General features: G+C 35.7%; 2 protein-coding genes across 2 annotated transcripts; both read right to left on the minus strand.

Moving 5' to 3' along the window:
* Positions 1-2735: 2735 nt before the first annotated feature.
* LOC307149194 (uncharacterized protein) lies at positions 2736-13917 on the minus strand (the record flags this gene model as incomplete). The annotated part of the gene is made up of 3 exons (XM_079855357.1): positions 2736-3380; positions 10509-10599; positions 13448-13917. The coding sequence occupies 3 exons, from the start codon at positions 13915-13917 to the stop codon at positions 2736-2738; spliced, it is 1206 nt and encodes a 401-aa protein (XP_079711483.1).
* Positions 13918-16989: 3072 nt separating this feature from the next.
* Positions 16990-19296, minus strand: LOC307153462 (uncharacterized protein). The gene is made up of 2 exons (XM_079862915.1): positions 19241-19296; positions 16990-17862 (listed from the first exon to the last, which is right to left on the minus strand). Exon 2 carries the CDS (start codon positions 17853-17855, stop codon positions 17325-17327), a length of 531 nt encoding a protein of 176 aa, XP_079719041.1. The 5' UTR covers positions 17856-17862; positions 19241-19296; the 3' UTR covers positions 16990-17324.

A 19296-nucleotide genomic window follows, 5' to 3' on the forward strand; every position in this document is an offset into this window, starting at 1 on the left:
GTTCGGTTGTGGTGTTTGGGTATCTTCAGCCAGTGCTCTGGGTTTCAACACTGGAAAACCTGGACTTTTCTAATGCACAGCAACACAACACCAAAAACCTTTCTGCACAATTTGAGATTACAGTGCATCAAAATATTTAATATGCTATTACACAAATGCATTTTCAACTATTTATTTTACAGTACTTTTTGCATGATACTTTTGACAAAGTAAGAACTTATATTCTCCATGAGTAAAATAAAGCCTGTTTTTAGGATCATTTGTTTTCATTCTCATGACAATTAAGCACGTTTTCCTCTCAAATTCCCATTACTGTAATCAAATGCATGTTTTGACAAATTTTACTTGTATACTGTATACTACTATTATAATTACCATTGTTCTCAGTGGTGATTCCCAGTGGTGAGTAACGCAAGCATGTCCATAATGTCTAATGGTGGCAACACATTTTAGTTTTAAAGGTTGGCTAAACTTATCCATTTTAAATAATTTTGCCATAACTACTTTTGTCAGCAAGTTCTAGACTCATTTCCTTTTCTCTACATGGTCTGTGTGCTAAATAGTGTTTTTATAATGAGAGCTCAAGAGGGAGGACACCCTTCAAACCCTTCCAGCCATGTTATCAGCTGACCTTCATGATACACACATTCCTATGAGAATTCACATACACAACAAGTGTCACTTTATAACTGAAATGTTAAGTTAAATGTAAATATAAAGTTTTTTTTTATTTTAATTCATTTTTTAATTATTTCTTCTGATAATCACATTATTATCAAGTAATTTAAAGATACACTATATGTAACTTTAGTTCTTTAGTAACTTTAGTATATGTTTGGGTCATTGACGAATAAGGTTTTTAAAAGTGTAAAAAAATAGAATGGAGATATAACTATATTTGAAACCATTTTTTAGTTTACTTAGTTTTTTTAGTTTAAGATTTTAGTGGTTTGTACAATCAATTAACACTGTTTTTTGTCATTTTTTACAAGATGGAAAAAATGTCACCAAAAAAGTAATTCGGTTTAACTATTGATTTGACATTGATGTTGAGATAGTATATAGTATGTAGCACAGAAGAAATATTAAAACAAATTATCACTGATCTCATAAATGTAATCATTTATTGGACTACTATACAACTAACACTCCAACATATTCAAGTAAAACATTTCACTGGGGAAATGTAAAAAAAGAGCCTTATCTGCTCAATATTCCATTTAAATATTTACTATATCGGTTTTACAAAATGACCTCTTGACACTTCAAAATCTTTAAAATACCTTTATATGTAGTAAAATATAATTAAAACCTTTTGGATTCAGTAAAAGAGATCAAGTTGTACTACCTTACATACTTTAGATGTTATATATTTGTTTTTTTATTATTATTAAGGCATTTGGACAAAAAAAATGACCCGTCACGTCATTGACCCGTTTACATACTCGTTTATCTGAAAAACAATGCTACAGTCAGTTATTTTACTTTGAAATGTGCGGTCAGTGTCGGAATGTCTGTTTTTTTTTTTTTTTTTTTTTTTTTTGGTCAGTGCCAATTTACCCTATTTTGAATTGGGACTGCAGTGTCCGTTTCAACCGCTAGCTATCTTACATACTGCCCCTTTAAACCAATTATAAGTGTTTATATTTTAGACCTGTCAGGTGCATAGGTCTGGTGTGGTTTCCACCGAAAATTGCGTCCATGCGTCACTCGCCCTTGCGTGTCTCATCATATCCGTGAATAGAGAACGTTTCTCCGGCTACTTTTTAATGGTGTGTGTGTGTGTGAGAGAGAGAGTCAGAGGTTAACTTAGTTGTCACAACGGAGGATTAGTTAACATGGAGCAGCTGAATCTCAAACCTCCAGAGAATTACCCATTTTAAACAAACGCCGAACAGAGAAGAGTCTGCTGGCAATAAGAGAGCGCGACAATAAGAATCAACATCGGCTTGCCTTTCGGAGATGGTGAGAACGGAGGGATTTGAAATGTTGTAGCCTAAAAGCGACGCAGAGATGGCGTTACATTACTCAACAGGTGAGTAAGGTACTTTATTGAACAGATACATTTAATTGCCATATGTAGCTCTCTAACAAAGTTTACTGTAAATCATTATCTATTGTGAAGGGTCATATTCATCCACACAGTCACGCAAAGCCGAAGCACAACCAAAACAATGTTCCTCCGCAAACTGAATGCAGTTTTGTTTTTTAACCGTTAGAGGTTAAAACCGCTAGAGTTACACTGTGTACCTTTTATTTATGTCTACTAATCAACATTGAGTAATTTTTCATTTTAATTATTTTTTTTTGTGTGTGTGATAATCTACATTATGCCTTAAATGCTGTAGATTGAACTCGGAAAATGTAAGATCTTTATCATATTTACTCTCTAGTGGTGGCCTTTTACAGCAAATACCCAAATAAGATTACAGTTTTCTCTTTTGCTTGCCTTTATTCACAACCAAGAGAAACAATGTGACAAAACATCCAAAAATTGCATGCATATTTATGTCAAAATGCACAAAAAAAGGCTACATGTTTACTTGGACTAGTTCAGTCCGTAGATGAGCACATAGCGAAGCACAAATCTTTTACTGTTAGTGAAGCTAATCTAACTACTAAATCAAACGCGAACTGCTTCTAGCTTGTTTCCCCCATGCGTTCAGTCGGTGCATTCTTGACCTTGTGCTGAACATCTCAGAGACTCCCTGCCAACTTTTACTCATGAAATGATTTCAGAGTATAGTACAGCTACAGACACAGTTTCGAGATGGTGTATCTGTATCGGTATCTACAGAGTCGTCTTCACATTCTATTTTCACCATCTGATATGCGATCATAGCTGGCTGATCAGATGTGTTATCCTGATACCCAAGTTTCTGCAGAAAGCCCTCTAGATTTGGATATGATTGGATGAATTTCAGGAGGCTCCTGGCGATATGAAATGTGGCATATGGATCATAATTTGACTGATCATTGTGCGTGGTCAGGTAAATTTTCCCAAACTTCTTCTGTCCGTGATCAGTGACGATGATGCGGTCCGCGTTGCTTACGTCATGCCAGCTGGTTTTGTGTTTCTTGATGTAGTCTGGCAACATATCAGCTCCTGGGGAATTCAGATTGCCCAGCAAATAGTAGTGAAAGTTCACATCTGGAAGAAGTTTCCCTGTACGTGTGATGTATCTGTTCTCAAAGCGGTGAAAGCCAAAGACTCCCATCGCCGGTTCACACGCCAGGAACATGTCGCCATCGTCATTAACCCAGAGACAGTTATTAGCAAACCAGTACAAGAGCTTGAGTCCATGTCTGGGCCAAGGCTGACCAAATCCACACTCATTTAGGTCTGTTATAGTTGTGATTTTTTCCGGCATGGTCTTCATCTGAGGGAGAGATGAAGATCAGATGCTACATTAACTTGTTTTTATTTGTGCTCTCATTGTACCTGTTACAGAGCTTGGCTTGACCTTAAAACAGCTATTGCAGACATATTAGGTATCAATTTCTGCGTTTTGCATTACCACACAAAAACTAAAAAACATGTCATTTTTTTCCAAGTGATATTTGTTTCAGCTATCTCCAAATAAAAGTATTTTTTACAATTAGTTCATAAATTCAACAAGTGCATTTGTTTTAATTGTTCCCATGTCAGGTACAGTTGAAACACTCATCCATAAAGCATTGAAGTAGCCGAAACAAACATAAACAAATGTTAATTAAATAATAATTAATTAATTATTTCGCAATCTAAGGGTTTTGAAGTAGGTGTTTTAACATTCAACACCACTGCTTGATAAAACTTAACCGGTGTATTATGTTCGAATTCTGGGTACGATTTTTATGTTGGAGGTCAAATTGACACTAACTGACTGGTATTCCTCTCGACTGGTTTAGATCGTATTTATCAGGTCAAAATTAAAAATGTAAAAATTAAATAAAATCTCAGAATACTTATGGAGTGCCTCAGGGCTCAGCTTTGAGCCCTCTTCTGTTTATTATTTGGGTAGTTGACGTGACGTGGCTTTTTCACCGTCACAGAAGATAAAAAATAATTTATTTCACATTTTCATCATTTAGAATACTATAAATGGTTAAACATTTTCTTGTTTTACATGAATTTGTTGTTTAAATACCTGAGTTATTTTTTATTTTTTTACAACTTTGAGCCAAATCTCTAAATCGTCCTATGGTGTGACGGTAGACAAGATTATTTAATAAATATTAACTTTTATAAATAAATAAAATAATGTTTAAACATCTTAATGAACACTCCTGGCATAATTGTGCAAGTGTCTATTTCACTAAGTGGCCATCACTTTTCCTATACATACATTTCTAAAAGTGTAGGAATTTAATAAAGTTTGTCACAGAAAAAAATGTCCTTTGGTGTTATGCAATAACCTGACATTAAGTTGGGCAATATCATGGACAACTAAATTTAGTTGAAAGACCCCATTCAAGGTCATGTGACTGAAGACCCCTATGATGCCCATGAGAAGTGCACATGGCAAGTATTTCTCTCAGAATTGTTCAAATATTTAACTATGTTCTCAGACCACTGAAGTTGTTAAGTTTTTTTGTCCTTTAGTGTGACACTCCTAAATTAAATTTTTTAATTAAAATGTGTATGTTTAACAGCAGGAGTATGTAATATTATGCAATTGTATCATGCCAATTGCTAATAACAGTTCAGCTAGTATTAGCATGGTTATTAACTGCCACAAAAGCTCAAATGTCCTTTGGTGTGACAGGAAATGTCACAGGAAATGTCCTTTGGTGTGATGCTTTGGCCTGTCACACCATAGGACACAGATGTCACACCATAGGACAAGACCTCCTTAAGAAGCTTTTAAAACGAATATATAAAGTTACAACAAAAAAAACAAATGTCCTCCTTTATTATTGTTACAATAAACACTATATATTCTGACTCTTTTTATGCAATGACTATCTTTGTCCTTTAGTGTGACGTTTTGTCCTATGGTGTGACAAACATAAAACAACAGAAAAATATACTTATTTTAAAATATCTTTTAAAAAAAGAGTCAAGTTTGGCATTAGGGGAGTTACAATAATATCTCCTCTTAAATAGGTACAGTTTCAAACAGTTTTGTAAGGTTGGCGAAAAAGTTTTATTGACATTCATAGTGAAAAGTTTATCAGGTTCATCTATCCATGTTGAAAATGATTCTAATTAGTACTTTCATGTAAAATAAATATCACTTTAAGAAAATAATGTTTTAATAATGTGAACAATTCTGTCTCAAGTATTTTTTTTATGTTATTTAATATAATTTCTTAGTATTTTTAAATGTCACACCATAGGACACATTTACAGTACTGTTGAGTGAAAACGTGAAAAAAATATGTGAAGTCATTGACAAAATGAGTGACCACTACTATTTTCTGAAACTGCAGTTTTCATACTCCATAAATATATGTATTTTTTCTTAAAAAGTTATGTTTTCCAAAAAAAGTACTTTTTCTTGGCCATTTGTCAACTACCCATTTATCTATTGCCTTTAGGACAAATTTTCCGCAAATTCGGTAAACTTTCACTGTTATGCTGTTAACACCCAGCTCTATATGTCTTCAAAGCCTTTTCAGCGTTACCAACTTTCTCTCTTTTGCTTTGCTTATCTGAAATTAAATTGTGGTTTACATGTAATTTTCTTAAGGTTAACAATGAGAAGAATTTTATTAGCAGGCACTAAATCAAAATAGCAAAATTATGAAAGTTTTACATTGACTACTGACAGTTCCTGTTATCTCTCTTTCTCTGAAGGTTAAGAGTTTGGGTGTCATCCTTGACAGCACTTAATCTTTCGAGGCACATGTAGCCTAAATAACATTACACGGTGGGATATAGAGCTTTTAGTTTTACTGCTGATTAGCTTATTCTGATTGAAATAGCTTCTGTGTATGACTATTATTATTACTATTTTTTTTTTAATTATTATTATTGTTTATGTATCTTACTATTCGTAAAGTGTCCTTGAGTGTCTTGGAATGCACCCATAAATAAAATGAATATTATTTAATAATAATTGGATTCAATACAATTCACGAAAAATCACACTATGAAAAACCTTAATAAACAAAATCAGGTAAAAACAGTAAATACTTTAATATTAATACTTCTCACATATTACAACAAAAATAAACACGAACAAATTACTTTAACAGGATTTACCAAAAAAAAATTTTAACCATTTGTTTAAAAAATATATATGAATTTTATAAACAGTATTGTAACAATTTTTATATTTATATTAAATGTTAATTTTATTTTAAATGTTTTTTTTTTTTTTCCGGTGCTTTCCTGAAACAAACAATAGAGCATGAAAACACCAACGCCAAAATCATGCTTTGATTCTTAGCAAAATTAACATATTTTTTAACTGAAAAAAATAAATATTAGATAAAAGTGTCTGCCAAATACATAAATGTAAACTTAAATACCCTCAGAGGGTAGTTGAAATACTGACATAAAATAAGACCAAAAATACTGACATTTTTTATTTTACTTTGTGTCTGTGCAGCTGTGGTTAACCATTAAATTGCGGGTCAAATTGAACCAAACACATCAAAATTGTCAGAAATTCTGTACACGTTCCACAACACCTATAGTAACGCAGAATGTAAACAGGAAACGTCTAAATCCTGGGATTGCGAAGAACAGGAAGTGGGAGGTGTTTCAGACTGTCAATCATTCGTGAACAATGGGGGGACCCTAGGGCTAAACCAAAGGGTCTTCTAGGTGGACATCTAAACGTTAGAAGCATACTGTCTAAAAGTGAGCAAATACAGCATCTTTTATCGGATTCAAACCTGGACTTTTTATGCTTATCTGAAACCTGGCTTAATCAAAATGCTCCGTCAGCAGCTCTGAATATTCCTGGTTATAGCATCTACAGGAAAGGGGGGGAGGAGTGATGGTTTATATAAAAAGAACATTACAGTGTCATAAAATCAAATGGTCAAACAATATATTAGAATGTTTAGGTCTCAATATCACCCTTTCACCACAAATGTCATTTGTCCTTGTTGTAATGTACAGGCCTCCCTCTGCAGATAACAGTTTTTATGAAAACTTTGAGCAGCTGCTAAAAGAAAGCAACCTTGATAAAGAACTTATCATTATGGGGAATTTTAACATCAACTGGGAGGACAAATCCTGTAGAAAAAAGCTCAAACAAATCACTGACAGGTATGATCTAACACAAGTTGTACGTGGGCCAACAAGAATAACTAACTCTACCAAGACACAAATCGATCTCATATTTACCAATAGACCTGAAAGAATTTAAAATCATTTAATATGTTGACAGGTTTATCAGACCACAATCTAATTCTTGTCACAAGAAAGCTTGCCAAAAAACGTTTTCATCCTTGCACTAGAGAAAAAAAAAAAGAAACTATTACAATTCCTAAAAATAATTATCAAAACTTTGTAGCTGCAGCTAACCAAATTATCTTTAGTTGATTGCGAAAAAGACAGCCAAATATTTCTAAAAACACTTGAGAGAACTATTAAAGAATTCTCACAAATAATCAAGTACAAACAACACAAAAACACTGTACCCTGGATAAATCATAAAAATCATGAAAGAACTAGCAAATAAAACTAAATCAAGTCATGACAGAGGACGTTTCACCATGTTGAGAAATAAAGTTGTAAGATCATTAAGAAAAGCAAAGGCAGATTTCTTTCTCACTATAATAGACAAATCCAATGGAAATACTAAAACAATATGGAATCAGCTAAGAAAAATGATGGGTGATCGCCCCAAAAAACAAAACACTCCAGTAATAAAAATAAATGAAAAACCGACAAACAATCTTCCGGTTATAGCAGAAGCATTTAATCACTATTTTATTGATTCTGTGACTAACATAGCGAACTGTTTTACAACAGAGACCATACACACTCCGTCAAGAGACAAAAGCCAATTAGTTTTTAGTCTAATTAACATCACAGAATCTGAGGTATCACAGACCATTAAATCACTCAGACCATCAAAATGTAAAGATATTTTTGATATGGATACGGTAATGCTCAAGGCACTAAGTTCATCACTCATATCCCCCATCACCAAAATAATCAACATGTCTATTTCTCAAAATATCTTCCCAAGCATGTGGAAACCAGCTGTTGTTGCTCCAATTTTCAAAAGTGGAGATCCTCATTCCATGTCAAACTACAGACCCATCAGTATATTACCTACAGTGTCTAAGATTGCAGAGAAACTAATAGCAAAACAAATTATTAACCATCTAAATTCCACACCCTTTGCCCTCCACCCTATGCAGTTTGGCTTCAGAGCCAATTACTCCACCGAGACTGCGACTTGCTTCTTTACTGAAAACATCAGAGCTCTGTTGGACCGAGGTGGGGTTATTGGTGCGGTGTTCCTGGATCTCAGGAAGGCCTTTGACACTGTTAATTATACAATTTTGCTGGCAAAACTATGCAGTTTTAACTTTTCCTCGGATGCGCTTAAATGGATTGAGTCTTACCTCACTGACCGTCTCCAACATGTCAGAGTCTTTTAAATCAGCCGCTCTTAGTCTGTCCACCGGTCTTCCTCAAGGATCTATTTTAGGGCCTCTATTGTTCTCACTTTATATAAATGACCTTTCGTCCGTCTGTCCTGATGTCTCTATGCAGATGTATGCTGATGACACTGTGTTCATGGTAAGAATATCTCTCAGGTGGCTGAGAAGCTCGCTAAATCCATGGATAACATTACAACTTGGTTGAAACAATCCCGTCTGCAGCTGAATACATCAAAAAACAGTAGCAATGTTTTTCACAAAGTCCCACAAAAACTTTAGTGTTGAGCCAGATATTTTCGTTTCTGGGGAAAGGCTGCGGATCGTGTCAGAATACAAATATCTGAGGGTTTTGATTGATTCAAAGTTGTCGTTTACATCGCATGTAAAAAGGGTCTGTAATCGCATCAAATTTAACCTCAAGAATTTTAGATGCATTCGCCATCAAATGTCCACACAGGCAGCAAAAATGTACATGCACTCGATGATCTTATCACATATCACTTACTGTCTACCCATCTGGTCACAAGCTGGTGTTACATCTCTGAAACCTCTGCAGTCACTTTACAAACGATCTGTTAAAATTCTGGATAAGAAACCAATTATTTCTCATCATTGTCCAATATTACAGAAACATAGATTACTCAGCTGGGAAAACATGGTTAAATACTCAAATCTATGTCTTCTATACAAAATTATTCATGGTTTATCATCCCCTCCACTCCACCAGTTTGTTAACATCCGTACAGCTGATCACAGCAGAACCAGAGGTGCAGCGAGGGGAGATTGTGTCATTCCCTTTAGAAAAAGTGTATTTGGTCATACTTCTTTTTCTGTTCGAGCTGCTACTGAATTGAACCGCATTCCCTTAATCATCAGAAATCTAAACACATATATTGTACATTTAAGAACCATTTAAAGAAATGGCTTCTTGAATTTCAGATCTGTCAACATGAACACATTTCTAGACCTGCTCTATCCACTGCTGGCTTCTTGCCTCGTGTGTGTGTGTATATGTCATGTTTTTGTCAGATGTTTGTTTGATTGTTGGTTTGCTGTATTTCGACTGTATTTTTTAACATAATAGGATTTCTTACTAAATGTATTGTACAATTTTTTTTATTGTTATATGTAATTTTACTCTCTTTTAGGGTGACTTTTAACATCTGTCCGGGGACTGCAGATGAAAAATAGCCTTCTGGCTAACTCTGGCATATTGGCAGAAATGTTTATTAATATGCACTGTCCCTGTAATAATAAATAAATAAACACCTCATAGTGTCAGAAGTTTGCAGGCATGTTCATGACCCTAAATGAGAAATTGTCACACAATTTTAAAAACATATCCTAGGTTAACTTAATTTTCTGTTGCAGGTCAATATTACAGGGGTTAACCCTGTAATGCCTGAGACATGAAATAATAGTCCGAATGAAAAAATATTTTTCTTTAAATGAAACATTTAAGCAGTTCTTGAAACTTTAGACAAAATATTAAAAGACAAGTTTTATATTGAGTGTCATATTTGATACATCAGCTTTTATGACTCATATACTGTATAATATAGGAGGATATGAAGCTCATACTCCCCAAAACACCTCAATTTTATCCAAACGGACCCAAAAAAATGCAATCCTGTGTAGTTGCTGACAATTGAGGCTTTGATTGTGGTCAATCGAAAACAAAGTTTTGATTGTGTTGATAGTTTAGAGGCCTTAGAAATTTGCACATCAGATATGACACAGTAGGGCTTTATAGGGTTAATTTGAATCAAAAGATAATATATAACATTTCTGAACTTTATAAACTGAGAGCTTACTAACAACAGTATTTTGTGCACGTACAATTCATGATCGCACATCTTGCAAGAATCAAATAGCGAAAGTTGAGTTACAACTGAAATAATTCTTTGAGTGTGGACAAAAAGATAAAGAATAAAGCCCAAAGGCGACTGTACCTCTTTTTTATTAACCATAGTTATTTTCTGGAGAAATCTCCTGCTGTTTTCCGCCTGCCCAGTAGTGAAGGAGAGGAAGAAGAGAAGCTCACTGGGGCAGGTTAAACGACAGAGAATGTAATTTGAGACTATCTGACTTCCTCTAACTGCTTTGTGGGGGTGGTTTAACTTTATTTTGAAGCACTACTTAACTAATACGGAGCAGAATGTACTTAAAAAATATATAGAAAACCTTTTCAAACTCTAGTATGTTCGATTTTTCACATGACCTCTTTATTTTGTATGTTAAATTGAGTGCTGTCCAGTAGCCCATGTAAGACTGTTTTTTTTAAGACTTTTTTTCCTTTCATGTTTGGTATCAATTTTAATGTCTCAGTGCAGTTGGTAAAATTGTCTGTTTCACCGCAGTCCCTTGTATTATGAGAGAGATTGAAAACTCAATTCTGTTTGAATTGTTTGTGTGTTTGTGTATTGTGTATAGTGTCCATTCAAAATATCTGATAATCGTGGCCTTTGGGGCCCAACACTATTCCAAGAATATATAAAAACGGGGATGTGACGCCATGATTGGCAGCTTCTCTAAACGAAGTATAGTCACTGATGCACCAAATGACTTTTTTCAGGATCTTCAGGAGGAGATTGGAGCTTAAACTTTAATTTCTACGGGTGCTTCTCAATATCCCTCCTCGTCTCCTCGCTCCTCCGTCCTCCATCCTATGACCCGGAAACCGATCCAGCTCAGCCATCTTGAAGGACATCTCAATTCTCTAATTGCACTGCGAGGAGTCGAGGAGTTGAGGATCGAGGATCGAGGAGTGAGGAGGCTTTCAGAGGAGTCATGAGCGAGGATGCACAGGTGTATCCTATACGGAAGTGTTTTATCGACTAAACATATAAATTCTCCTCCCCCTTCACATCTGTCCCAATAATTTAAATTTATACTTTACCTTTGCAGTTAAACCACACATCTCACATATTTCAACAGGGTATCTTGCTTTATTATTATTTATTATGAATTTCTTAAATAACCAAACTTCAACAACACAAGGGCAGATCCTTTAAGCGCTGCTGATGACGCTGTGAAGTGACGCTTGAGTGATCAAGAATATTCCAATGTATAAATAAGCTTTCCTTCGATTTCTCTGTCCTCCTTTTTGACACCAGTTGATTAGTGTTCAAAGTAAATGATGGTAAATCGCTGAACTTCACGACACGTGACCCTACAGGAGTGACTTACTGATAGGCTGTCTGTCACCTGCAAATAACTGATGTTTTAGAGATAGAGATGAAAAAAAAATCATCCCCTGGCTGACGTTATTACTTTCTACTCAAGGACCTTTACAGAAATGTAGTGGAGTAAAAAGTCCGATATTTGTCTTTCAAATGTAGTGAAGTTAAAGATGCTCAAAAAGTGTAAATGTAAATGTAGGCTACTCTGTTACTGTCCACCTCTGTTTTTTACAGTCTGTGTTAAACGCATTGTGCTCATCGAAGAACACATATTATAGTTTTTTGTGCTACTACTACATGTACACATTGAGTTTATTCTTTAAGGCATGTTTGGTTGGATTAAAGTGAACCCTGATGTGATTGCTCTGTTAGTGCGGTTCATTTGAATAAGTGTGAAAGCTGCTGTCTGAACCCTGGTTCACCAAACAAGCAGAGCGAGACGCTGAAAACTGAAAGATGAGTCTCCGTCCTCTTTCAAACCAACTCTGGTGCGGTTCGACTGAAATCTGAACACAACACGGACCAAAGACATGCAAACAAACCAAAAACAGGACATGATGTCACCAGATGCGACCATAAAAAGGACAGGTAGCTCAAGCATGCCTGTTTTTTCTCATCACCCTTACAAAAAATCCTGCAGGATCCCACAGGATTTTCGTGATCATTTTCCTGTGGGATTTTTGTAAATCCTGTGTATTTCTTAACACTAGTTGTGCTACAGGTGGTGTGTGTGTGTGTGACTGTAGTGATGAACAGAAGTGCATCAGTGTGGAAAGAGAATCTTATGCAGAAACACATTAGTTCATTAGGGGATTTACACTAGCCTACATTTACTTTATATTAAACTGTATGATGGGCCTGTGTTCAATTCTCACTCATATTCAGAGTTCTGTATGCTTGAAATATCCACACGGATTAAAATGCTGCAGTGATGATGTATTTTTGTTGGCAAACTCACCTATAAGTTCACATCACCCTGGTTCCCTCGACAAAAACACAGCAGGATTTTTCCATTGGCCTTTAATGGGAGGGTAGGCGTTTTATTTTTTATTTTTTTATTCAGAAACAATTTTTTATTATGCTGGTTGAACGTCTCTTCATGTGCATGTGACCCAGATGATAAAACTGCTTATAAAGCCAGTGTCATACAATTGAATCATATTATGCAATAATAGTAAATGTAATGTTATGTTATTAATAACTAAATTGAAATCACTCTTTTTACTGGAGTGAACATTTTCTGGGTTCTCTTGTTTTTTAAAGTAAATGATGACAGAATTTTCATGTTTGGGTGAACAATTCCTTTAATGCGGTGAAATTAGACACAATTAGTTCAACAATAAACATTTAAGTAAACAGACAGAACACACTGCATATTATTATTTTCAGCGATACATGAAGAATCAAAAAGCTTCTCATCCACCACAAAGTAATGACACAAATGAGCCATTTATAAGACCCAAATCAAGCTACGCAATTCAAATCAATGAATTTGTTATTGGTTATGAAATTCCAGGAAGACATTTGCTGTTAAAAGCATTTTATTTTAGGATGAACAGGAATGTTTGATTTCAACTATGAGTGTCTGTAGGATCCAGACTGCATAGATAAACACACACACACACACACATACACAACACAGACATATAACACAAGCTCAACGCCAATTACGACGATACTAAATCTTAACTTCTCCAATGAAATCTGACCATTCCATGCTTTTAATTTTCCTAATGAGGCCTTGGCTGATGCGGTAGGTGCTGTTCTCATCGAAGCGGCCCCTCCCTAAGTGATGAGTCACGTAAATACTGTCAAACCGTTTGCCATTCCAGTCTGAATCGACTGAAACAACAATACGATCTGCGTTGCTTTCACGCACATCGGGTTTGTAGTTCTTAGTGACTAGATGAGACATGTTGCCCGGATAGTGCAGGTTACCCACTTCATAGTACGGTAGGTCAGAATCAGGAAGAATGCCTTCCCTGTTATGGAACGGATGGAAACCAAAGTCTTTATGTTCTGGGTCGCATTGGTGTGCAATCATCCTGTTGTTGCCATCTATTTCAACACATTCATCAGCAAACCACCACAGCAGAGCGAGGCCATGTCTGGGATACGGCTGGCCATAGTCGGTGTCTCTCAGGTGGGACAGTTCATTCAGTGTTCTCGGTCGCACCATTCTGTGTCTGACAAAAAAAGCAATAAACAGGGCTGAATACAGTGAAAATTACATTTGTCTGGACTTTATCTCGAAAATATATCAATATAGCCTATTACTTGTGTAAATATATAAGTATGACGGCGTAATATGTAGCCTAAATTTAATTTATTAAATGTATTCATATTTTTTTTATAAATGTTTGTTTATATATTATGTATTACTAATATTATATAATACATCTTTTTTATTTTAATTTTGATATTATAAATAAATGGAACAAAGTAAAAGGAGACAAAAACCAAATGTAATTGCCTATTTTTTTATTATTTTACTTTACAGCCATTTTCAATCTAGTCTGTTTTATTGGACCAACAAGTGGACACAGTCGGTTTCATTTCTACGTCAGTAGACAGTTGGTTATACAGCCCTGGACTACAGAATGCAAGTCGCCGAGAGGATATCGACGCAAAAATAAAAGCGTAATTTCATAAATCGTAAAGTTTAAAACAATCCTATTATATAATTAAAGTTGGTCTTATTAAGAGAAAGCAATACAAATGAGTCAATCAGAACAGAATACTGTACCTTGTTCACGTGCTGTGAGAAGATCTGCATCTGTGCAGTGCACGCGCTCCTTTTATTCTTCTTGTGTGTGTTAGTGGGCGGTGAAAAACACACGTACAGAAACTTACACTGGATTTGGATGATTATAAAGGGAGGAACTAAACTAAACTGGAATGTAAACCTAGATTTGAATGAGAAATAACAGGCTAGTCTTTTAAATTACCCTCTAAAATTAAATGAATAAGCTATATTTTGTTTCAGAAATTAAAACGGGTACCATTTCTTTGATTCAGTCTTTAGTTAGGGAAAATGTTTTTTCGTTTCACACCGTGTTATTAACAGATGGTTTTTGTTGTTATTGAAGGAGTGTTTACTTTCTGTACTGCAGAATAGCTGGGAAAGTAAAACAAAAGCAGACTGACAGTAGCCTGGGTGTGTCTATTGATGAGACATGAGAAAAACACTTAGAAATTTGTATATTAATAGAGGCATAGTGTCATGCAGTCGAACTAATATTAAATGTTAAAAGGTGTTTACAATCGCCATAGATAGGCCTATAAATGCAGAAATGCAAAATGAAAATACATAATTGTTACATAAATTAAAAGGTAGTTGCTATTGTTTTTTGATTCAGCTTAGTCTTTGTCATGAAGAACTATTTACTTTCTCTAACTGCAGAAGAACAGGGGAATAAATGGGAAAATGAAACATAAGCATTCAATATGTATTCAGTGTATAAGGTGCGAACAGGACCACATGGAGATACCAAAAGACTGCATATAGATACTGTATGAATTTGTTCAGAATTACTACACAGAAAAATACAAATGAAAAGCATTCTGAATGTGTTCCTCTGTCAGAGCGAGTGTTCAGTCTGTGTTTGAGTGTCAGATGCCCAAATGCACATAAACAGCACAGACCCTCGGCAACTCCAGCAAAACACGCCTCTTCTGCAAGCATCCGTTATAAAACACTCGCCAGACGTGCGGACATAAAATGTGCTTGTGAAAAAAAATACAATGTTAGGGATCACATAAATGCTGTGAAACCTGTTCCACCTTGAGTCAAAGGAAACAATAATGCGATCAGTGTTGCTTTCATCTGACTATCCTGTGTATTTCTTAACACTCACTTGTCGTGCTACAGGTGGTGTGTGTGTGTGTGTGTGTCTGTAACTATAGTGATGAACAGAAGTGCATCAGTGTAGAAAGAGAATATTGTGCAGAAACCCATTAGTGCAGGTGGGACAGTTCATGAGGGGATTTACATCAAATCTACTTTATATTAAACTGTATGATGGGCCTGTGTAATATTCTCACTCATATTCAGAGTTTTGTATGCTTGAAGTTTCCAAAATGATTAAAGCGCTGCAGTGATGACATATTTTTGTTGGCAAACTCACCTATGAGTTCACATCACCCTGGTTCCCTTGACAAAAAACCAGCAGGATTTTTCCTTTGGCCTTTAATGGCAGGGTAGCTGATTTTGTTTTCCAGAAAATGTTTTTGTTATGCTGGTTGAATGTCTCTTCACATCCTGGTAGAAATCACTAAGTTAAGTGGTCTAAATGTATTTATATGTGTATATTGTCTGTGGAAGGCGCAGGGCCATGAAATGTTCGTCCAATCATTGCATTCGGTCCAAATGCAGTGATACGATGTCCTATCTGCCTGTCAGCATGTATTTCCATATCTCTGCACACCTGCTCACTCAGATATCACACGTCATCAGAGCGGTTAATGCTATGCAGAATTAGACAGACGTCAGTCACTGAGCAGCGCAAACGAAACAGCAGCCGCCTTTTACAGTTCCTCCTGAACTAAAACAACCAGCTGATGCTGCGTTCACACCACAACTGCTGTAATTAGGAAGAGATGGATCCCGTGACGTTATACTCTGAGCGGTCCGTGACTTGAATTTATGTGTTTCCACTGTATATCAACACTATTAACGCAGAAATGAATCTGCAGCAGTCAGGTCAGGTGGTACAGGTCAGTGCTCTTAAAGTTGTTTACGTTCATTATTATTGAAATTTTATTTGCTTTGAGACATGAGTTAATAAAACTCAATCTCTCGTGATGCTTTTGTTTGCTCCCTGCTGTGTGTGTTCATGTGTTTTGAAGGAGGCGTGGCTTTGGAGACGCTCTGAAGGGAGGGTGGGATTTTACGCTGGCTATTTGAATGTATTCAATTTTTTTGTTGAGCTTGTGTTCACCACAGACCTTATTTTAGGCATTCAACCAAAAACCCTGGATTATGGAACCGAAGGTGCTTTAATGCTACTTCGTTTCTGGGTTTGGGCCTACAAAAATACTCAATCCCTGCAGTACTCTATAAGCATGAGATGATCGACATGAACATGGGACCCATCTGATATATCAGTGTCATACAATTTAATCTTATTATGTGATAATAGTAAATGTTATTAATAACTGTAAATTGAAATCACTCTTTTTACTGGAGTGAACATTTTCTGGGTTGGCTTGTTTTTGAAAGCTAGTAAATGATGACAGAATTTTCCTTTTTGGGGGAACAATTCCTTTAATGTATTGAAATTAAACAGTTAATTAAACAATAAAAAGTAAACAAACAGAACAAAATGCATCTTCTTAATTACAGCGATACATGAAGAATCATAAAGCTTCTCATCCAGCACAAAGTAATGACACACATGAGCCATTTATAAGACCCAAATCAGTTTACTCAATTCAAATCAATGCATTTGTTATTGGTTATGAAAATTCCAGAAAGGCATTTGCTGTTAAATGCATTTATTTTGGATGAACAGGAATGTTTGATTTCAACTATGTGTGTCTGTAAGGTCCAGACTACATAGATAAACTTTCACACACAACACAAGCTCAACGACGACCACGGCGATTACGGCGCTGCCGGATCTTAACTTCTCCAATGAAATCTGACCATTCCTTGTTTTGAATGATCTCAATGAGGCCTTGGCTGATGCGGTAGGTGTCGTTCTCATCGAAGAGTCCCTTCCCTAAGTGATGAGTCACGTAAATCCTGTCAAACCATTTGTCATTCCAGTCTGAATCGACTGAAACAACAATACGATCTGCGTTGCTTTCAGGCTCATCAGGGTCGTAGTTCTTAGTAACATGGTGAGACATGTTGCCCGGATAGTGCAGGTTACCCACTTCATAGTACGGTAGGTCAGAATCAGGAAGAATGCCTTCCCTGTTATGGAACGGATGGAAACCATAGTCTTTATGTTCTGGGTCGCATTGATGGGCAATCATATTGCCGTCGTCATCAATTTCTACACATTCATCAGCAAACCACCACAGCAGAGCGAGGCCATGTCTGGGATACGGCTGGCCAAACTTGGTCTCTCTCAGATGGGACAGTTCATTCAGTGTTCTCAGTCGCACCATTCTGTGTCTAGAAAACAGAAAGAGAAAAAAAGAGTAATAAATCGGACTGGACTACAGTGAAAATGACATTTGCCTGGACTTTATCTGGAATATATATTACTATATAGGCTAGCCTATTACTTGTGTTGGCTATATCACAGGTGGTGTAATATGTAAGGGATAATCCAAGGCTAGCTGTGCATTAACAATTTTAATGCACAACGTGGAGGCAAAGAACGCAAAGTGGAGGGTTGCCTCCACGAAGTGCATTAAAATCGTTTAATGCACAGCTAGCCGTGGATTATCCTGTTTATCCCATGGTCATTTGCCAGCATTGACAACTTAAATCTGTTATTGTTGTTTGCAGCGCAATACTGTAAAAAGTGAATAGTTGGATCAACTTAAAAAAATTACTTCAATTGGTAACACCTAAAGAAACTAAGTTTTCTCAACTTAAATTATCATGTTTTATCATGAAAACGTGATAATTTAAGTTGAGAACACTTAATTTCTTTAGGTGTTACCAATTGAAGTAATTTTTTTAAGTTGATTCAACTGTTCACTTTTTACAGTGAGGGTAAAGTCGCCACTATGGCTCGTTAGATCTAGCAGCCCGCTTTGAATCAGACACACATAGAGATAAAGTAGTGCGGAAGATTACATTTATTTGAATTAATGAATGAATTGACCATATACACACGCAACATATAACTTGTATGTTAACAAATAACATGTAACTCCTCAGAAAAAAAATCTATTAAACCATCAGTATTTTATTCATATATTATTACATGTAGCCTAATAATATATTTTTTTTAAATTCAGAGGGACCATAATAGAGTACCAAAATAAATCAGCTGTCATTCAGTTCCTTAATAATTCTCCAGCATGTTGACCACAAACTTTAGTTCCTTGAAGAACACTGAAATTAGATGCAATATGTATTTCCTTTGCTTTCAAAGCTTGGCACATATTTAAAATGTGTTCTGAGAGTTTATTCAGAATTTTTATATTTTCAGATATTGATCATGCGTGCAGGACACAGATGAAAATGTAAGTTAAACTGCACCAATAAAGCAAAATTTAATTATTTAGTCTATTTATTTTATTTTTGAATCTAGAGTAGACTGTTTTATTGGAGCAACAAGTGGACACCGTAGGTTTCATTTCTCTTTAAACACACACCCACAGCACAGCCCATCTGGACCACAGACTGCAAGTCGGAGATATCGACGCAAAACTGTTTTCGACGCCACAGCTGTTTGACGTTGTTTAATAAAATAAATTAAAAGGCAACATCCGGCGTTACGTTTAAAATTATAATATCTATAATATAATGCAATTAAAATTGGTCTTATTAAGAAAAAGCAATACAAATCAGACAAACAGAACATATAATACTGTACCTTGTTCACGCGCTGTGAGAAGATCTGCGTCTGTGCAGCGCACGCGCTTTATGTGT

This window comes from Squalius cephalus (genome assembly GCF_949319135.1).
Source record: "Squalius cephalus genome assembly, chromosome: 2".
NCBI lineage: Eukaryota > Metazoa > Chordata > Actinopteri > Cypriniformes > Leuciscidae > Squalius > Squalius cephalus.